This window comes from Lutra lutra, chromosome 5 (assembly GCF_902655055.1).
Source record: "Lutra lutra chromosome 5, mLutLut1.2, whole genome shotgun sequence".
Classification (NCBI taxonomy): domain Eukaryota; kingdom Metazoa; phylum Chordata; class Mammalia; order Carnivora; family Mustelidae; genus Lutra; species Lutra lutra.
This window is the reverse complement of record NC_062282.1, coordinates 42,058,654-42,077,824: the sequence shown is the minus strand read 5'-3', so window position 1 is coordinate 42,077,824 and position 19,171 is coordinate 42,058,654. Positions and strand designations below refer to the sequence as shown.

Sequence of the window (19,171 nt, the reverse complement as noted above, 5' to 3'; positions counted from 1 at the left end):
CGTGGAAAGAAAGAACTCTAGTAAATGCTGAGTTTTCATAAAATAATCTTTTATAAAGTTATTAGAAAATGTCTGGTTACTGAGTTGCAAATGGAGCTGCTGAATATAGACTTAGACAGGAATGAAACTATCAGGTATAATCATGTGAGAGTTGTTCCTGTCTTCTCCTCTGCTTTGAAGTACTAAAAGAAGCAATCCCAGAAAATATCCTTTAGAGGAGGGTCTATGTCCTAATCATCTTTTGTTTAAAACCCACATAATTCTTAGGGGTATTTTTAAAGATACTGTGAAGCTGGATGTCCTTTTGAATTTGTTTTGCCTTGTTTTCTTTTCAGTGTGAATCTGGAGAACTTAAGTCATAATTTTTGGTTTGCTTAACAGAAATGTATTTTGCTCATTTTAATATTTGTATGCTGAGCCCATTTGAGTGTGAGCTTAATTTCTCTTTGTTTTGTAAGACTTTCTCATTGACGTATAATAATGCAATTGCTGAGGAAATGAATTTAATCTTACTAGTGAGCCCTCATCCATTTAAATTTTATTAAAAATTTAATCTTTATTCTTTTATAGTAGACCAGGTGAAAATAAGTATCTCCTTGTTACACTGGTGACACAAGTGCAAACCTCAATGTCTTTCCCATCCCGATGTCCAGTTAAAGGCTAGGGTACAATGCCTGCCTGATACAAGTGTTTTTTTTCCTCTTCTCCCCCCCCTTCCCTTTCCTTCCTTCCTTGCAAGATTTATTTATATTTAAGTACTCTCTATGCCCAATAGAGGGTTTGAACAACCCTGAGATTGAGTCTCATGCTCTTACAACTGAGCCAGCCAGGAACCCCTTGGTCAAAGTGTTTTTCATCCTCCTATGAGAGGCAAATATTTGATCACATCTTTTCTCTAAATCAGTCACTTTATTTATTCTTATACAGACCCTAGTAGGCTAGGTAACAGGTTTCCTAGGACATCACAGTTTATAAACTGGGCAAAAGGGATCCAAAATTTACTTAATGGAAAGAACTATAAAATGTAGGTATAACTAGGGAGAAAAAAAGTCTAGGGCTGTATACTGTAAGGCCACATAGACCTGCCTTGTTGGATAATTTTTGTAAACATAACTTTAATAAGTGAATTTATGATCAAGACTAAAAATTGAAGGTTATTTTGCTTTAGAAGGTAGGTAAATACGAATGTATTTTGGATTTTTTTTCTTTTTGATCAAAACCAGGTTTTTTCCTCCTTTTAAAGTGTTAATCATGACGAATAAACTTTAGTTACTTTTTAAAATTAGTTACATTGTAAATGAGTATCTTATTCCCTGTGTACCATATAAATAAGACAGCACTAAACATTATTTTGTTCTAAAATATTAGTCTGGTTTTTAGTTATTAGCTCCTTTAAACTAATTTTAAGTTCTCTTGATATAAGCAAATACTAAGTACTTCTTAAAGATTTTTTATCAACTTACTGTATTTCCCAGAAGGTTAATTTGGTTAATTTGATACATGGATAAATGTCAGTGAGAAGTTATAGAATGTAATGCATGCTTTTTTTAAAAAGTCCTTATTTTTTGTTAATAAAAATCTTGGTTTTGTTGTCAGTATCAAACTTTGAGTTGTCTAATTTTAAATAATGAACATTCTGTTGTCATACTGAATGAAGAATGGCCTTTGTAAAATGGAAGAATTCCACATAGTTTTATGTTTAGTTTTTGAAACCTCATGCTTGTTTACCAACAGTAACAGGATGACAGATTTCATCATGGCACACAGCACTTTTCAACTCTATCAAACATTTATATATTTCTCCGTTACTCTTCTAAAGACAGGCTCCTGAGTGTGTAGTAACTGGGCCTGTGAAGTTGGTTCAACTCACAAAGATCAACCACTTAACTGTTTTCTTTTAACTTGTTCTATTGATGAGGACTAGTAGAAGCCTGTTGAAGTGTTAAGTTTATTCATGTTTTCTGCCTGTGATACTTTATTTTGATACAGTTAAACTAGATAGTATAAATGCCATTTAATGACTAAAAAGCAGTTCAGTTGAACAAGGTTGGAAGCCTAATACCTCTTTATTTTCTTTTAAAGTTATTCCTTATTGATTTTGGTTTGGCCAAAAAGTACAGAGACAACAGGACAAGGCAACACATACCATACAGAGAAGATAAAAATCTCACTGGCACTGCCCGATACGCTAGCATCAATGCACATCTTGGTATTGAACAGAGGTGAGTTTGAAAAATTAATGAGTTAATCAGCTCCATAGCAATAGTCACTAAAGGGTTTTTGGAAATACTTTAACTAGTTTCTTCTGATATATAAAGTTGTCTCTTGGCTGAGGATTTGAAGGATGCTTGTTAATCCTTTTACCTGTTGGCTTTAGTCCCTGCTGAGAAGCCAATTAAATGAGAGACCTTTTGTTTTTGTTAAAGGTTAAAGGTTTGTTAAAGGTTTTCTCTTGGGGAGAAAATATTACCTGATGGAAAGTTAGCATACATGCAGTTTTATCTTGATATATATTTTTTTCTTGCAGCTGAAGATAGTACTTACTTTCTTAATGCTGATCTTGGACTTTTTTTTATGTTTTAGTAATATAAGTTAAGTTTTGGAGAAGAATGCATTAGTTTCTTATTTTTACAAGGAAAATGTTATCTGAGTCCTGATGGACCAAGAGGGGGTGGTTGGGCCATCATCTCATGTTTTACCCTTTCACTCCTATGTAAATTAATAGGATCTGGATTGAGGTAAACATTGTCATGATCTCTTTGTTGTTTCTGTCTTCTATTTCTGGTTTTCTGTCGTTGTCTTTTCTCAGTCAGTTTTTGCTCCTTAAAACAAGCATAGAAATGATAAATGATAGGCTTCCAGGTTAGGGAACTTGAAGAGAAGAATTTTAAGCTTAGGAAATGTTCAGTGTATGTGGGTATATATATTCATATAGATGTTTAATTAGTTTTATTTTATTTTTTAAAGATTTTATTTGTCAGAGAGAAAGAGCACAGGCAGGGGGAGCCACAGGCTGAGGGAGAAGCAGACTCCTCACTGAGCAGGGAGCAGGATGAGAGACTTGATCCCAGGACCCTGGGATCATGACCTGAGCCGAAGACAGACTGAACCACCCAGGGGGAGCCTCTCCCTTTGCCTACCACTCCCCCTGCTTGTGTTGTCTCACTTCTGTTTTAAATAAACAAAATCTTTTTATAAATAAATAAAATGTTAATTTATTTCAGGATTCCTCAAGTTTTTATTTTATTTCATTTTTTTAAATATTTTTATTTATTAGTGAGAGAGAGCATGAGAGGGGAGAAGGTCAGAGGGAGAAGCAGACTCCCCATGGAGCAGGGAGCTTGATGGTGGGACTTGATCTCCGCAATCATGACCTGAGCCAGGGGCAGTTGCTTAACCAACCGAGCCACCCAGGCACCCCCTCAAGTTCTTTTTCATAAGTTTCTGCAAAACTTAATAAAGTGTCCTGCTACTTTGTTCTTCCATCTTCATTAACTTCATTTAGACAGTTGTTCATCTAAATCCTTTTTGTTCTTTAGAAATCAAATTGCAGGACTGTTGGATTTTATGATTGCCTGTTCTGTGAGAAAATTTTTGTTTAGAAGTAACTCTTTATGAACTTTTTTTTTTTTTTTTTTTTTAAACTTTAAGCACCTTCTTTCACAATTCACCAAATTGCTCTTTCTCCTCACTTGGGAAAACTTCTTGGGTACCTGCCTTTCTTTCACATTTTCCATAAAAATTCCAACTCATAACTTTACGTTTTCTTTTCTAGTCGCCGAGATGACATGGAATCATTAGGATATGTTTTGATGTATTTTAATAGAACCAGCCTGCCATGGCAAGGACTAAAGGTAAATGAGACTCTCATTACCAGTTTCTTAAGAATAAAAATACATATTGGAGATGAACGTTAAGATCCCTTTCAAACATGAGGCTTTCTGAGAGTGAATTATCTTTATTCTTTATCTTTTGGAAAATAAAATATGATCATTTTAGCAAGAATATAAAGTTAATCGAATCCTGTAGTCAGGCCTAAAGAATAATTGCCTTTAGAATAGTAAGCAGGTACCCATTGGTAACCAGTATTATCTGAATGGAAATTGACATGGGCTAATTAAAGGTGGAGACGGTCTCATTTTGATGTATTGCCAGTATGTTGAAAATGTATACTTTTATGTGTAGTAAAACTGGTTCTTCTAGTAATATTAGCTATCTTACTCAATTATCCTAACATTTGTTTCTATTAATTAGTACTTTCATCTTGACCTTTGTGAGTGTTAATGATAACTTACTGTGTCCTAGAATTTAAAGGCTATTTTGACACTTTATTGGCCCTTTATTTATTTATTTATTTACTTACTTACTTACTTACTTACTTATTTATTTTTTAAAGATTGATTTTATTTATCTGAGAGAGACACACACATAGTGAGACAGGGAATGCAAGCAGGGGGAGTGGGAAAGGGAGAAGCAGGCTTCCTGCAGGGCAAGGAGCGTGACGTAGGGCTCGATCCCAGGACCCTGGGATCATGACCTGAGCCAAAGGCAGGCGCTTAATGACTGAGCCACCCAGGTGCTCCATTTTATTGGTCCTTTAAAGGAAAATGGTCTCTGTATTTATTGAGCATCTGTGAACTAGACAGTTGCTCCATGCTTGTGTGGGTAGCTCTATCCATTATTAATTATTTTTACATTGGAAAATTATTTTTACTTCACATACTAATATTACTAAATGATGGGCACTGTTTTTGGTTATTTAGCTCCTTCCCTCATGTTGAATATGGGTTGTGAAAACTCATTTCAGATTTAACTTCACCCATTAAATCATGTTCTTATTAACTCACTCTTTCCTAACAGCTAAAAATTTTTTTTTTTTTTTTTTTTTAAGATTTTATTTATTAATTTTGACAGAGATCACAAGTAAGCAGAGAGGCGAGGCAGGCAGAGAGAGCGGGGGAAGCAGGCTTCCTTCCCAGCAGAGAGCCCGATGCGGGGCTCGATCCCAGGACCCTGGGATCATAACCTGAGCTGAAGGCAGAGGCTTAACCCACTGAGCCACCCAGATGCCCCCAGCTAAAAATGTTTTTAAAGTAGAAACTCACATAAAACTAACAGCTTAGGATTGGAAAATTTTTGTATTTTGTACTTTGATTTCTTTTTTATTCTAGGTTATGATTTCTCTTGTCTCAAGTTTACATTTATGTCTAGTGGGTTAAACTCAAAAGGTTCTTCTCAGTAGTAGTAAATATGTCTCTGGTTTGATTCTTTTTTTCCACAGGCTGCAACAAAAAAGCAAAAATACGAAAAGATTAGTGAAAAGAAGATGTCCACTCCTGTTGAAGTTTTATGTAAGGTAAGTGTACATAATGGCTATTTTATTTTCTTGTCTTTTTTTTTTTTTTTTTTTTAATAATCCAGGAAGTCTGGAATTTAAACATCTTATTCTTACCTATTTGCCATTTTAAATGTATGTTTTGGTAATTCTAAGTATCTTGGAGTGGCTTGAATATATGGGTCATTTTAAATAAGCCTTTTATGTTTCTCGTTTGTTTGGACCCTATAATCTGTTAAAAATTAGTGGAAGAAGAGGGCAGGTAAAGTTTTCTAGTGGAACCTCACCAATTTTTGACAAAATTAGGAAATATTCTCCTTAACCCTAAACTGGTGCTAGCAAAGAAGGGATATTGAAAATTGTCAGGGACATCAAGGAGTAGAGAAACAAAGGCAGATCACAGCAATCCAAAATAGCCAGTGTCCAGCAGTATAAATGACAGTTTGAGTCAGGCTCATTTCCCTGAAATCTCAGACTTTGTTAGAGAAGCCTGTAAGTTGAGAATGGAGAAGGAGCTGTGTCATGATGAATAACCATGGTATTTTCCACTGAAAGAAAACCGCATGGTCCTCTCTGAGACAATTGCATACCTGAAATTATTAGGAAACAGGATATAATTATATAGTTGGGTGTTAGAAGGGGGAAGTGAACATGGTATTGAAACAGTACTTTGTGGAATGGGGAGAGGTGATGTTTTTAATGTCTCCCTGTCCACAAATTTGCTTTTCCCATCTCTAGATCTACAGTAAAGGAGGAGGGGTTGGGGTGGGTAAGAGACTGTCATCTTTTCTGAGTCTCTTTGGGATTTGCTTTAAATTATGAAATACATTTTAGGTCAGTGAATAAAATGTTCATGTGTTATAGTACACCCAGTTAACTTTAAAATCTGTATAGTTCAAGAAGCAAAATTTGTTTCTGTACACTACTGTATCTGTGCAACATCACGATTCATTTGGATTACTGGAGAAGTCAGACGTTTTTACAGGAAAAAGGGGAGGGAGGGTTAGTACATTGTTTCTGAGTTGTGTCTTAATTTTGATCTAGAAATAATGAACTAGGTCTTTACGGATTGGCCACATACAGTTGATTGAGGGTGCAGTGAACACATAATTTTAGTGTTAACTATAAAGTAGTGAGATTATTTTTAGTCTCATAGTCCAGTGGTAACTACATATTTCATATCTGTAATAACTTATGATATTGGTAGTTTTCTTATGTTAATAAGGTTTTGCTTGTTTTCATAAGGTAGGAATGCATGAAGTAAACTATTTGACTTGTAGTTGTTTAGCTCTATTTGTGATACACATAAAAGCAAATTCATTTGGTATATGCTGCTTAACATTAACATAGACCATGAATATATATTACAAATTTTAAAGTCATGTTAAGAGTTTAAATAAAATGTACAATATATTTATCACTTCAGCTGTCCACTCTTGGAGCAGTAAAGTAGCATAAAAATGAAATCTGTTTATGTCAATGCAGTGAGTAAAAGTACTGCAAGTATGTCCATTCTATCCCACCTTAACCTCCTGCATGTGAGAAGTTTCTCAGAATTGGAAGGTTGTGGGAAGAGACTTTTAACTTACAACCCTTCACATGAACATGTACTCAAAGCAGAGTGTAGAGATTTTTGTTCAAATTTTTTTGCATTTTCTACATTGCTGCTGGCAAAAGCTTTTTGGCGGTTAATATCTGTAGGCTTATAGATGTGTTAAATACATTTTTGAGAATCTTTCCTAAGAAGCTGAGCACGTAAAGAGTTTGTGCCCACAGCTGTACTTATTAATAATGTTTATGAAAGAAAAACTTTAATCGCCTAACTGTATAGTTATAGGAAACAATTATGTATTCACTGGTCTAGATATTATGCACCCATTCAGAAGCTTGTGAAGAGGTTGGAAATAACACAGAAGTGTAATTGCAATATAATGTTAGTGGGAAAACAGAATATGTTATGTATGCATTATGATAATGTTATGGAAAAAAACCAAATCCAAACCCAGTCTGTTCGTGATTGATCTGTATGACAACAGTGGTTGTGCTATATGTTTGTACTCTTGGTGATTTTACTTTTCTGTTTGTATAGGTATATACAGCTACACCTTACATAATTGGGGAGAAAGTGCCAGTTCATTGACCTGTTGTGGAAAAGAAACTTGGTGGCTTTCATTTGGTCATTTCTTCATTGTTGCCATTGAATTATTAGACACTGACAGAATAATAACAAGTTGGATATCCAGATTATTTAAGAATGTTATACTGTAGGGAAAGGATCCATGTTTCCCCTGCCAGTATTAAAAGATGTACATGATCAGGTGGTCAGGATTTATGAGGATACCAAGTCATATTATAGTTTAGTTCTCAGATCTTATGGCAAAGTAGTGAAACACTCTCCTCAAGAACACTTTTTACTTGTATTTAAATATTTATTTTCCTGTCCTAAATAAACTTCTTGTTTTTTTTTACTTTGTGTTTTAACTCTTGAATTTGTAGGGGTTTCCTGCAGAATTTGCCATGTACTTAAACTATTGTCGTGGGCTGCGCTTTGAGGAAGCCCCGGATTACATGTATCTGAGGCAGCTATTCCGCATTCTTTTCAGGTCAGTTTTTTGGTTTGTTTGTTTTTAAGATTTTATTTATTTATTTGACAGACAGAGATCACAAGTAGGCAGAGAGGCAGGCAGAGAGAGGAAGGGAAGCAGGCTCCCTGCTGAGCAGAGAGCCGGATGGTGGGCTCTATCCCAGGACCCTAGGATCATGACCTGAGCTGAAGGCAGAGGCTTTAACCCACTGAGCCACTCAGGCGCCCCTTCAGGCCACTTTTTAAGGTGTTTTTAAGACTGTAGACTCTAGTGAGGGAAACTAATTAAATCCACCCAACACATCTGTTCTGACAAGTAGCAAATTAAAAGCAGACCTAACCCATATGAATAAAATTTTAAGAAACTGAGTTTGGAAAAAACACTAAAAGAGGGGCACCTGCCTTCGGCTCAGGTCATGATCCTGGGGTCCTGGGATCGAGCCCCACATCGGGCTCCTTGCTCAGTGGGGCGCCTCCTCCCTCTGCCGCTCCCCTGCTTGTGCTCACTCATGTGCTTGCTCTTGCTCGCTGTCTGTTAAATAAATAAATAAATAAAATATTTTTTAAAAAAAATAAAGAGACTGAGTTTGGCATGTTCCCATTTGTGGTGCAAATGTGCTTGGAATTTTTTTAGTTTGGGATGGAGAAGCTGTTGATTCAGACTCAAAGTAGAATCTAACTTTTCCACGATAATTGCCATTCATATTAGAAGTGATTATTGGTGGCCCTTGGAACTCTATAGCTTTGCTACAGTTTTTTTGTTAATAACAATACAGTTTGTTTTGTTAATAACAAAATCAACTAATTAAGATAGTTATGGGGCCTATGATTGTATGAGTCAGGCCTCACTCTAGGGTTCCCTAGGTGCAACCCAGAAGTGGTCTTGAGCATGGAGGGAATAAAGTACATGTGGCCTGAAGTCTTAGTTGGAGGGAATAAAGTACATGTGGCCTGAAGTCTTAGTTGGAAGAGGGTAAGAATTGGGGGTAATTCTCTAACCCCAGAAAAGTCGTCTTTGCAAGCCACCAGCATACACGTCTTAAACTTATGTGATTAGTTCTTAGGAGGTACCTCCTGGTTGGGTGGTTCCCTAGATAATTGACAGCTTGACTCCATGTTTTTGTTGTTATGCTACGGTTCATTCTCACTCCCCTGCCTCTTTCAAGAAAGTAATAAAGGTGGCTTCTTTTCGAAAAAGATTATTCTTAATGAATACATCAGACTGAAGTGGTGACATCATTCTCCTTCAGTTGTGACTTGTAAAAAGTGGAATTAATGAACTGAACAGTTAAAAAATCATGTATATGGAATGAAATCTTCTAGAAGCTACCATACCTAAGAGAAAATACTCTGATTTCCTTAGAAAGTCCCTCACTGTCTTGAAAGCTCAATAGAGTATTTAACTAGACTATTATTAAAGGATTGACATATATCATTTTATGTTTTCCAGGACCCTGAACCACCAATATGACTACACATTTGATTGGACAATGTTAAAGCAGAAAGCAGCACAGCAGGCAGCCTCTTCAAGTGGGCAGGGTCAGCAGGCCCAAACCCCCACAGGCAAGCAAACTGACAAAACCAAGAGTAACATGAAAGGTTAGTAGCCAAGAACCAAGTGACGTTACAGGGAACAAATTGAATACAAAATTGGGTAATTCATTCATTTCTAACAGTGTTAGATCGAGGAGGTGGTTTTAAAATAAAAATTTGGCTCTGTGTTTCTAAAAAAAGACGTCCTTGGAAAATTTGACTACTAACTTTAAACCCAAATGTCCTTGTTCATATATATATGTATATGTATATACATATATGTGTGTATATATTATATCATTCTCTTGGGATTTTGGGTCATTTTTAACAACTGCATCTTTTTTACTCATTCATTAACCCTTTCCAAAATAAACATTTGGTGTTGGGAATATGGTATAATCAATCAATCCAAAATCCTAGACCTAACACTTGTTGATTTTTAATAATGAATCTGGTTAGTTATGGTATTTGGACTTTATTTCAGACTAACAGTGTTAAGAATTTTTTTCTGCATGTTAATGTTTTAGCATTTAAAATGGGAAATTGTGAACATGATCTAATTTCCGGAGGTGAGTCTGGCATTGCCCCCAAAGTGTCTATCTTCTCAGTTTCAGAGCATCTCCTTTGTGCTCTTTAAATGCTCAAATAACTGAAAAGCTTGACGCGTCTTTCCTAAGTCGAAAACCAGATGTCTCTTTTAGTGGCTATTTAACTACATAAGGTTCTTAATGTCAAAACAATTGTTTTGTTTTGGACTCTATTTTATAAAATCTTGCAAATATTCAGGGTCTGGGGGCTCGTTATGGAATTGAATTCTGCTGTTAGGCTTTGCAAAATGAAAAGAAACTTGGAGCAAATGCCACCAAACTACTACTAGTCTGTTTCCTATTTGTCTCTGGCACTCTCAGTGCTACAAAGGAGTGGAACTGTTAGGGCACAGCTCCATTCTTGTCACTGTTGCCATACAGTTCGACTCCTCAGTTTCATTGTTTTTTTCTTTCCGCCCATTCTGGGGCTTACCTCCTGATACCTGCCTACTTTCTGGAAGTGGTGGGCAGGTAAGGTTTGGTCTTTGGTTTCTAAGTATTTAATTTCTGAATGACTGCTTTAGTCTGAACTTAGTCTTTGGGTCTATATTTTTAGTATTGTGTTTTTTTAAAAAAATTCTGTAATTTAAAAATAGACACTAACCTGAGGATACTGTTCAGGAAGTATAATTCACTGATGTCATCCTCATCCCAGCAGCTCATCTATTAAGAAATGAAGTTGAGATTCTTCTCTTCCATGTTTCTGTATTTGGGAAGGATTCACAGTTGAAGGCTTAATGTAATGGGGTTTCTTAGATGATGAAATTTCAGCTCAGGATAACAAACACTAACGCTTGCCTCTGTGTCTCAGTTGGGACTTAATTGTCCCTTTTGAGTGTTTTAATCACTGCATGACTAATCACAGTGCCAAACTCTTAATGAGGTAGGTTGCTAGGTAGTATCTCTCAGAAATGGTCATACCAGTGTAACGTTCTACACTTAGGACTTGTTACACCTGATATCTATAGGGTATTTGCTTTTTTTCATAAAATGAAACCAATTTTTGCCTAAAGCTAGCTGGGATAATAGGATCATCACGAGTTGCAGTTTCTAGAACTAAAATTAGATTGAAATCTTATCTGATGTAGAACATTTCACTTCAGGCATACAGCAGCTTTCAGAAAGAATTCCCTTATTTTGAGTTGGTTCCACTGTCTGTGTCTTTCTCAATAAACAAGAATTTTTGTCCTACCTTATCTAGGTCTTAAAGATGAGAAGTTGGATCCACTGAGTTAGTATGTTTCCTTGGAAAGAAATTGTAATTAAACTTAAGTTTAATCCTTAATTTTGTATTGTAACTATTTTTCATAAAAGCAACTTAAAAATCTTACAGAGTGTTTGGGGTGTCTGGCTGGCTCAGTCAGAGCATGCGACTCTTGATTTCAGGGTCATGAGTTTGATCCCCACATTGGGGATAGAGTTTAATTTTTTTTTAATTTATTATTATTTTTTTTTTAGAGTTTAATTTTTTAAAAAAGAAAGAAAAAATCTTGCAAAATTTTCGTAGCGGTGTTAGACCCAGGGTTTATACAAATTGTTTTTCATAAACACCAACCTGTAAAATTTTGAAGAATTGTACTTTGCAGAATATGTATCACTTATCATTGACTACTTTCAGAGAAACATTTGAAGTAGTATATTTTGATTTCAAGTGAAATACTGCTTGCTGCTAAAACGTGCCTATGCCACAGAGTACAAACAACAGAGTTGTATTTGATCTTTTTACTTCTTGAAAACATTTATTTTGGTTATAGAGCTTAGTGTCCCAAACAACTATCACATGAAACCCCCTAGGTATGAAGCTAGGAAAAGTATAGCAGGTTTGAGAGTGGCATGGAATAAGAATGGAGAGCCCATTTCCTTAACTCCAACCCCAAATCTTTTCTGAGGTCTGGAGTTTGAAGACAGTCACTTTAGATTACTTATTCCTGATTTCAGTCTCTAATTAATAAGAGTGGTTGAAAGCACATTCTGTCAAGGTCCAGTACAGTAGTTTTTTATTCAAGGAAGAGTTCATTCGGCTCAGCTATTTGCTGATTCCAAGAAATCTGCTTTTGGTGATGATGATAACACCATAGTACATTTTCTAATTAAAATTTTAGAAGATGCTTTTTAAATACATCATACCAGTTTCCGTTCATGGTGTTACAGTCTCAGGTTTTCCACAGAGAATTGAGTTTCTTAATGAATCTTCAGTAAGTAGGGCTATATATTGTAGGAATATGTATTCCTGGAAAAATCCCCCAAATGGTGGTGGTAACTAACATTTATATTCTGTTTTTTGATAAATTTATATCAAATGTGTCTTCCATGGAAAAGTGTAGATTGTTTCAGCAGTTCACTAAGAATGGCCAAAGACTCTTTAAAGTCTGCCTTAGCTGTGATGGGCTTGTTATATGTAATAGACTTCTTTGCTAATTACTTTTCTAAAGAAAAGATCTTTTGAAATACTCCATTCCAAAGCCCATCAAAAGACTAAGAAACAAGGCATTTCTTGTAAAGCCTACTATGGTCTGTACTAATCTGAAGTGCTCATGTGCCGTGAGATTATGATTACTTTTTTGTACATACTAAGGAGAAAAATAAAAGATTCGTATCTGAGGCACTTTCAAATTCATTTCACTTCCTTCAACTATATGTGATTATCAGGAGAGTACTTTTCAAGACATTAAGAAGTACTAAAGGAAAAGGAAATATTTTTAGAACATTCAGAATCCAGTTAAATCCACCATTTCTTTAGTTGAGGTCAGAGATGGGGAGAATTTCGGAAGGTAGTGAAGCCAAGTTGGTTCCTCACATTTCTTTTCTCATCATCTTAATCCATCTGTTCACTGCTCCAACCATTGATATCATGTGTAGTTTTATCATAATATAGATGGATGTCAGATTGCTGATAGAAGATAGGAGTATTTTTCCATCACATTTTCCTACCATGTCCGTGGTCTTCCATATTTTTCCATCACATTTTCCTCCCATGTCCGTGGTCTTCCTTGAATTGCCTTCCAGTATTAACTGGGATTCACCTACCATTTATCTCTAGCTTAACTTTTTCTGACTTCACCAATTGCTGCTAGGAACGTGGCTGGTCACTCAGCAGCGTAACCCAAATCACAGGGGAAGACCTTGAAATATCTGGAAACTGACCTTCTCTGAATACACTCAGTCTAAAGAAGTGCCAGGGAGCTATGTCTGCGTGCTGAAATTTTTGTCAGCTTTTTTCACTGTGGACAGTACAACTGGAGAGGAAAGAGCCCAGTAACCCAACAGGAAGTGAAGAGAAGTGTGCAAGAATTGATTTGTGGCGATCTGAAGCCCGCATCTTCAAGGCTTGGTGCACCTATCAAAAACTTCAACTTGTCAGATTGTCTGGATGGAGACCACAACAGTTGGAAGACCTAGAAGAGTGCAGTGTTGCTATGACTCAGTGGTGTAGAATGCAGACCATCTACCAGTTGGGGAAGGAGTCAGTTGTAACAGGTATTTTAAAATTCAACAACCTCAGAATTCTGTAATAGGGAAGACAAAAGAAAGCAGATCGTTAGTCTGGTTTTTTTTTTTTTTTAATGCATTTTAGCGGTAATGTGTATTTGTATACTTAAGTTGTTTATTTGTAGTGATAAAAGTAAAATCTGTCTTATATCTTTCCCAACTTTTTTTTTTTTTTTTTAAAGATTTTATTTATTCATTTGTCAGAGAGAGAGAGGGAGAGAGAGCAAGCACAAGCAGACAGAATGGCAGGCAGAGGCAGAGGGAGAAGCAGGCTCCCCGATGAGCAAGGAGCCCGATGTGGGACTCGATCCCAGGACGCCGGGATCATGACCTGAGCTGAAGGCAGCTGCTTAACCAACTGAGCCACCCAGGCGTCCCTCTTTCCCAACTTTTAATACATTTTTAGTTTAGTTAGGAAAAGTTACTGTAGTTGTTTGTTTTTCTTCTTTAACGTTTATATAGTGCCAGTCTGGTTCAGAATTGTCCAAGCCTGATTCTGATTTTTGTGCAACCAAAAAACCCACACAGGCATGTTGTAGAAAAGTTGACTGATAAATGACATTGCATTTTAAGAATGGATCTTGTCTTCAGACTCCTTTTAAAAAATTGTTTTCTAGAAAAAATAGTTTTCTGCTGTGAAAGGATCCCGAAATTTCAAAGGTCCATCACAGACTTCCAAGCCATACTGTTACATAAATAGCTGTTTGAACTAGTTTGTGGTTCTATTTAAAAAAAAAAAAAAGAAAAGAAAATCAGGGACATCTGAAGTGAATTCACAAATAAAAGCCAATATATACTCTTCAAATTTTGGAGTAAGGGCTAGAAGGGGAGAATCTCCATAGTGAAATAAATACAAACATTTTTTTCCTTTTGCAGATTTGAAAAGAAACTTAAATGTAGCTATTAACTCAGTGGTCCCAATGATCATCCAACTCTGTTTTAACTTTGTTTTTTCCTCTTTTTTTTTTTTTTTTTTTTTTTTTTTTAAAGGAACAGAGGGATCCATTCCTTATTGTAACTGTTGTTGCAGTGAAGATGGGTTTTGGGACTTTTAGAAGCCAGAAGCCAGGAGAGACCACCTAAACCACAAGATAAAAACCAAGGACTCACGCACACTGGGAAAAAGAATACCAGCACTTGAAGATTAAATGTTGAATACCCGCTGAATGCTCCCATTGAGATTTTTCTTAAACTTCAGTAACATCTTAGGACAGTTCACTGGAGAAACATTGATCCCTGGGTGGAGTATCCTACTATTGACCAATCTGAAGAGTTAAATCTGCGTTTGACTGCTTTCTTCTACCGGGAATATTTTTAGGCTAGCCTTTATCTTATCCCCTAAGCAATTGTAATCATTAATTGACCCAGGAATCTCTAAAATATCAGATTAAAAGATGAACAGTACAATTCTTATCTAGATATAATTTTTATCCCTATTAAAGATGAGAGTTTTCTAATATTTTGACTGACAATATAATTTAAGCCTTCTTTTTAGTGACAGTGGTTTCTATTTTGAAGCTGTTTGGATATTCAACATAGTAATTAAATTGCTCAATGTAATGTAATTGCATAGCTATGATAAATCATTTTCATAGTTGCGTAAACATTTTTCGTTAACCATATTTAAGAATAATTGCGGGACTTAAATGCTCATGTGGGTAAGGGTCATTTCTCTTTAGCTAATTCATAGTTTTAATCTGCTTTATAGTATTCTAACATTGGCATTAGGTTACAGAATATGGTCTTATTTTAAAATTTAATTCAGGTTTGGTTTGACAGGGTTCTCTTTTTATGCTTACCTTGGTACTTCTTTTTAGTGATAAATAGATAATACTCCTTGTGGCAAAGTACATTTTTAGAAAGTTTCACTGTTTTTCATTTTTGGCATTTGCTTTATGAATTTAGTACTTGGGCAGGCAACAAAGGTCTGTTTTGTACCAACTCCCATTAGTTAATGTGGAGAGAGAAAGAAGTGTTTTGATACTTGCTTGTCCTCAGGTCTTTAGCCCAATATATTTTTAAGTGGATGAAGAGGACTTTCTGCCCTCAAATGGAAAAACTTAAGTTACCAGGTCAGACAGTATTAACCAAGAAATGGTATATAATGTCTGATGTTATTTTGGAAGAGAGGGGCCTACATTCATGCAAAGTAAATTATAGAAGCATAGTATTTTTATTTATCCCACAAAGCCTGTTGGAGATGGTCCAACAAATGCTTGAAAAGCACAAAAAAGGGGGGAGGTTACTGATTTACAAAAACATGGTGTCAGTGCTGAAGAACTGAGAGATCAAAGTGAGCTACAAGGAGCAGTAATGAGGCAGCTGTAAGAGTTTGCGGGGGGAGGGTGCACCAAGGGGTACAGACACCTAGAAGGATGGCTCTTACAAGAGAGGTGGTACTGATGGGATTTTGAAGTTGGTGAGAAGTGGGCATATTTCCTTTCTGCCTTTAGCCATAGATGGAACTTGTAGGTAATAGAGATCAGCATTTCCTCTAGTAGTCTTTAGCCACAGATGGAATATGGAGCTATTACCTGAAGCTGTTTTTCTATTCAAACCTCCTTGGAGGTGGAAGTCTCAGAGTCTAATTGTGTGGGAGGAGGGTATCTGTTTATAGGGTGGGAAGGCTTTAGTAAATAAAGACACACCATCCCCCCACCCCCGCCCCAAGGCCTTATTTGTTTATATTTTCAAACCGGGGCAAAACCTCACCTTTGTAATGTGATTGATCAAAGCAAAGAATTTTGAAAGGTACAAGGTTTCTGTATAAAAGTCACACACTTACCAGGATTGTGTTCCATGGAATGATTCGGTTATTTGTTGAGTATATTTGTTATTAAACCTTACTGTTGCTTACTTGTATCAGAAACAATGTGCAGAAAGTTTCTTTCTTGCACATAGTACGATTAAAACATTACATACTTTCTAGTTTTAAGGCAAAGCTATCTATTTTTCATTCATTTGATACTTAAACACATAGGTACTAGAAATAATGGAAGTAAACAAAACAAGTTCATTGAAATCACCAGTAATTCTCTAGCTTGAGAATTATATGCTAACTGGGAAGACTGACTCTGTACCCCTCCTACCTAAAGGCATCCAGAACAGAAAAGGGCTTTTTGTTGTTTTAAAAAATTGAGCTCTAGTCATCTTCAAATAGATGAGATTGTAACATGAGTCACCCCTCTAAAATAATTATTAGCTCAGTTTCACCCAATTTCCCAATTTTGGGTGTAGTTTTTAAAATATATATATTTTTTAACTTGGAATTTTAACATTGTTTTTTCTGTTTTGATTTTTTTTTTTTTTTTTAAACAGGTTTCTAAGCATGAATTGAGGAACAGAAGAAGCAGAGCAGATGATCGGAGCAGCATTTGTTTCTCCCCAAATCTAGGAATTTTAGTTCATATGTACACTAGCCAGTGGTTGTGAACAACCATTTACTTGGTGTAAAGAACTTAATTTCAGTATAAACTGGCTCTGGGCAGCATTGGTGATGCCGTGTCCCGAGTTGTAGCCGCTGTAATTGTGAATATTAACTGAGATAGTGAAACATGGTGTCCAGTTTTCTATTGCATTTTTTCAAGTGGAAAAGTTAACTAAATGGTTGACACACACAAATTGGTGGAGAAATTGTGCATATGCCAATTTTTTTGTTAAAATCTTTTATTTTGAACTATACTGCTTTGAGATCTCATTTCAGAAGAACGGCATGAACAGTCTTCAGCCACAGTTGTGATGGTTGTAAATGCTCACAATTGTGCATTCTTAGGGTTTATCCATCCCTGGGGTTTGCAAGTTGTTCACTTAAAACATTCTTAAAATGGTTGGCTTCTTGTTTGCAAGCCAGCTGATATGGTAGCAACCAAAGATTCCAGTGTTTGACCATACGAAAGACTCTGCCTGCTTACCCGTGCTAGAAATAACAGCATCTAAAGTGAAGACTTAAGAAAAACTTAGTGACTACTAGATTATCCTTAGGACTCTGCATTAACTCTATAATGTTCTTGGTATTAAAAAAAAAAAAAAAGCATATTTGTCACAAATTTAGTTAACATCTTACAACTGAACATGTATGTATGTTGCTTAGATAAATGTAATCACTGTAAACATCTATATGATCTGGGATTTTGTTTTTATTTTGAAATGGGAGCATTTTTTGTTTACAAGTTCATTAAAAACTAAAAACTGTTTCTGTAAGGAAATGAGATTTTTTTTAACAAAAATGCCTTGCTGACTCATTATGAAATCAGAATCTCCCCAGTTTTTTAATAGACTACTTCAAGCCATTTGTTACATACTATTCCTTTGCAAATCATTTTAGATTTAGTGTTAATAACTTTTCCTTAGATTTTTTTTTTTTAATCCTTAGATTTTTTTTTTTTAATTTAACTCCCCCCCCCCCCCCCCCCCCCCCCCGTCTGAAGGGGAAAGGCATTCTTCCATTTTTCTTTTTTTAGTGACTTGCAGGCACAGTACCTAGTGCTGCAGTGGCCAGGGCTTGGTGGTGTTAACTCCTGCAGCCTCAGACTACACAGCTGGACTGATTTTGAGTAAGAATGAAAGCGTTAAAGGGTTTAACTACCATTTTATAGTTTTTCTTTAAATTCCGTGTTAATTGGAGTTGAGCAGATTCTTAACTTTGGAGAGCATCCCACCGGGTGAGGTTCATGTGATTGCTGACCCTCCCTGAGCCCCTGTTCTTTTCCCTCAGTTATCTGCGCTTCCTCTCAATCTTAAATGCACTCTTTTCTTGCCTCTCTCTGACACAAGAGAAAGAAAAACTTATTGACAGTAATTCTTTAAATAGTGTAATTTATTCATTTATAGCATGTCAAGATAAATTAAAAGAACCTTTGTCTGAAAATGGCTGCCAGAAGCCTGTTGTGTAAATGTAGGTACCTTGAAACTGTACATTGACACATGTTTGGTCAGATTGTGTCAGGTTTAAGTTTTATTTTTTCTCTTTTAAAACTACTTTAGCAATAATTAATCCCATGATTACCACATTCTGCTATTAAAGGATCTGTTAGCACCATCACACTGCAGAAATCTTAATGAGTGCGAACTTTTGGGGTAGGCAGCTTACTTGTTTCTTTTCTATCCACCTGTGTCAGTTAAGGTATTTGTTTCTTGACTAATAAACCCTTTGATACTTTTAGCCAGAAATCAGTCTCATAAAGCTATTTTTGAGTATAGTTTGTGTAAAATAAAAATGTTTAGCTTTGGTAATAACTTTTCCAAGCTGAACTCCCTCTAGCAAGATATTTTTCAGTGCTTTTATTTACTATGCACTTAGACTATGCACTTTTTCTGAAATATTTTTGTAACACTTAACTTTTTTGTATTTTTGCCATTTGAAAAGGTTGTGGTGTAGTTGGTCTGTAATTAAGTTGCAGATTTAAAACTGCTGTTAGCTTTGTAAATCAAAATATAGGTGTTTTTGTCCTGGTATATCTTCATTCCACCTGCAGCTGGAGCTGGAATCCCATTGATCTTCTAGCTACCATTCATTTTCTTCACAGTTCACAAAAGAAGAATGTGAAATTCAGTGAATGCTGTTACTAATCCTGTCGGGAGATGAATCTCATTTCACCAAAATTAAATTATGTTTTTCCACTAATATGATACAAGTTGAAGACA

The 19,171-nt window shown here is 35.8% G+C and overlaps 1 protein-coding gene across 10 annotated transcripts in view; it reads left to right on the top strand.

The window, feature by feature from the left end:
* The window catches only part of CSNK1A1 (casein kinase 1 alpha 1), a 45,993-nt gene extending 28,274 nt beyond the window's left edge, over positions 1 to 17,719 (top strand). For 2 of the 10 annotated variants that reach the window (XR_007127348.1, XR_007127351.1), the window contains 7 exons: positions 2,083 to 2,222; positions 3,776 to 3,854; positions 5,282 to 5,356; positions 7,832 to 7,938; positions 9,370 to 9,518; positions 13,114 to 13,516; positions 14,519 to 16,230. Coding sequence is in view for 7 of the 10 variants with exons in the window: in XM_047729226.1 (XP_047585182.1) it covers positions 2,083 to 2,222; positions 3,776 to 3,854; positions 5,282 to 5,356; positions 7,832 to 7,938; positions 9,370 to 9,518; positions 13,114 to 13,166 (603 nt within the window). In the remaining 3 variants the exon portion in view is untranslated. Of the gene's footprint in view, positions 1 to 2,082; positions 2,223 to 3,775; positions 3,855 to 5,281; positions 5,357 to 7,831; positions 7,939 to 9,369; positions 9,524 to 11,240; positions 12,641 to 13,079; positions 13,518 to 14,518; positions 16,231 to 16,846 lie in introns of those variants that run through there. The other 8 variants (XM_047729229.1, XM_047729232.1, XM_047729228.1 and 5 more) reach the window with 6 other exon arrangements.
* The last annotated feature ends 1,452 nt before the right edge of the window (positions 17,720 to 19,171 follow it).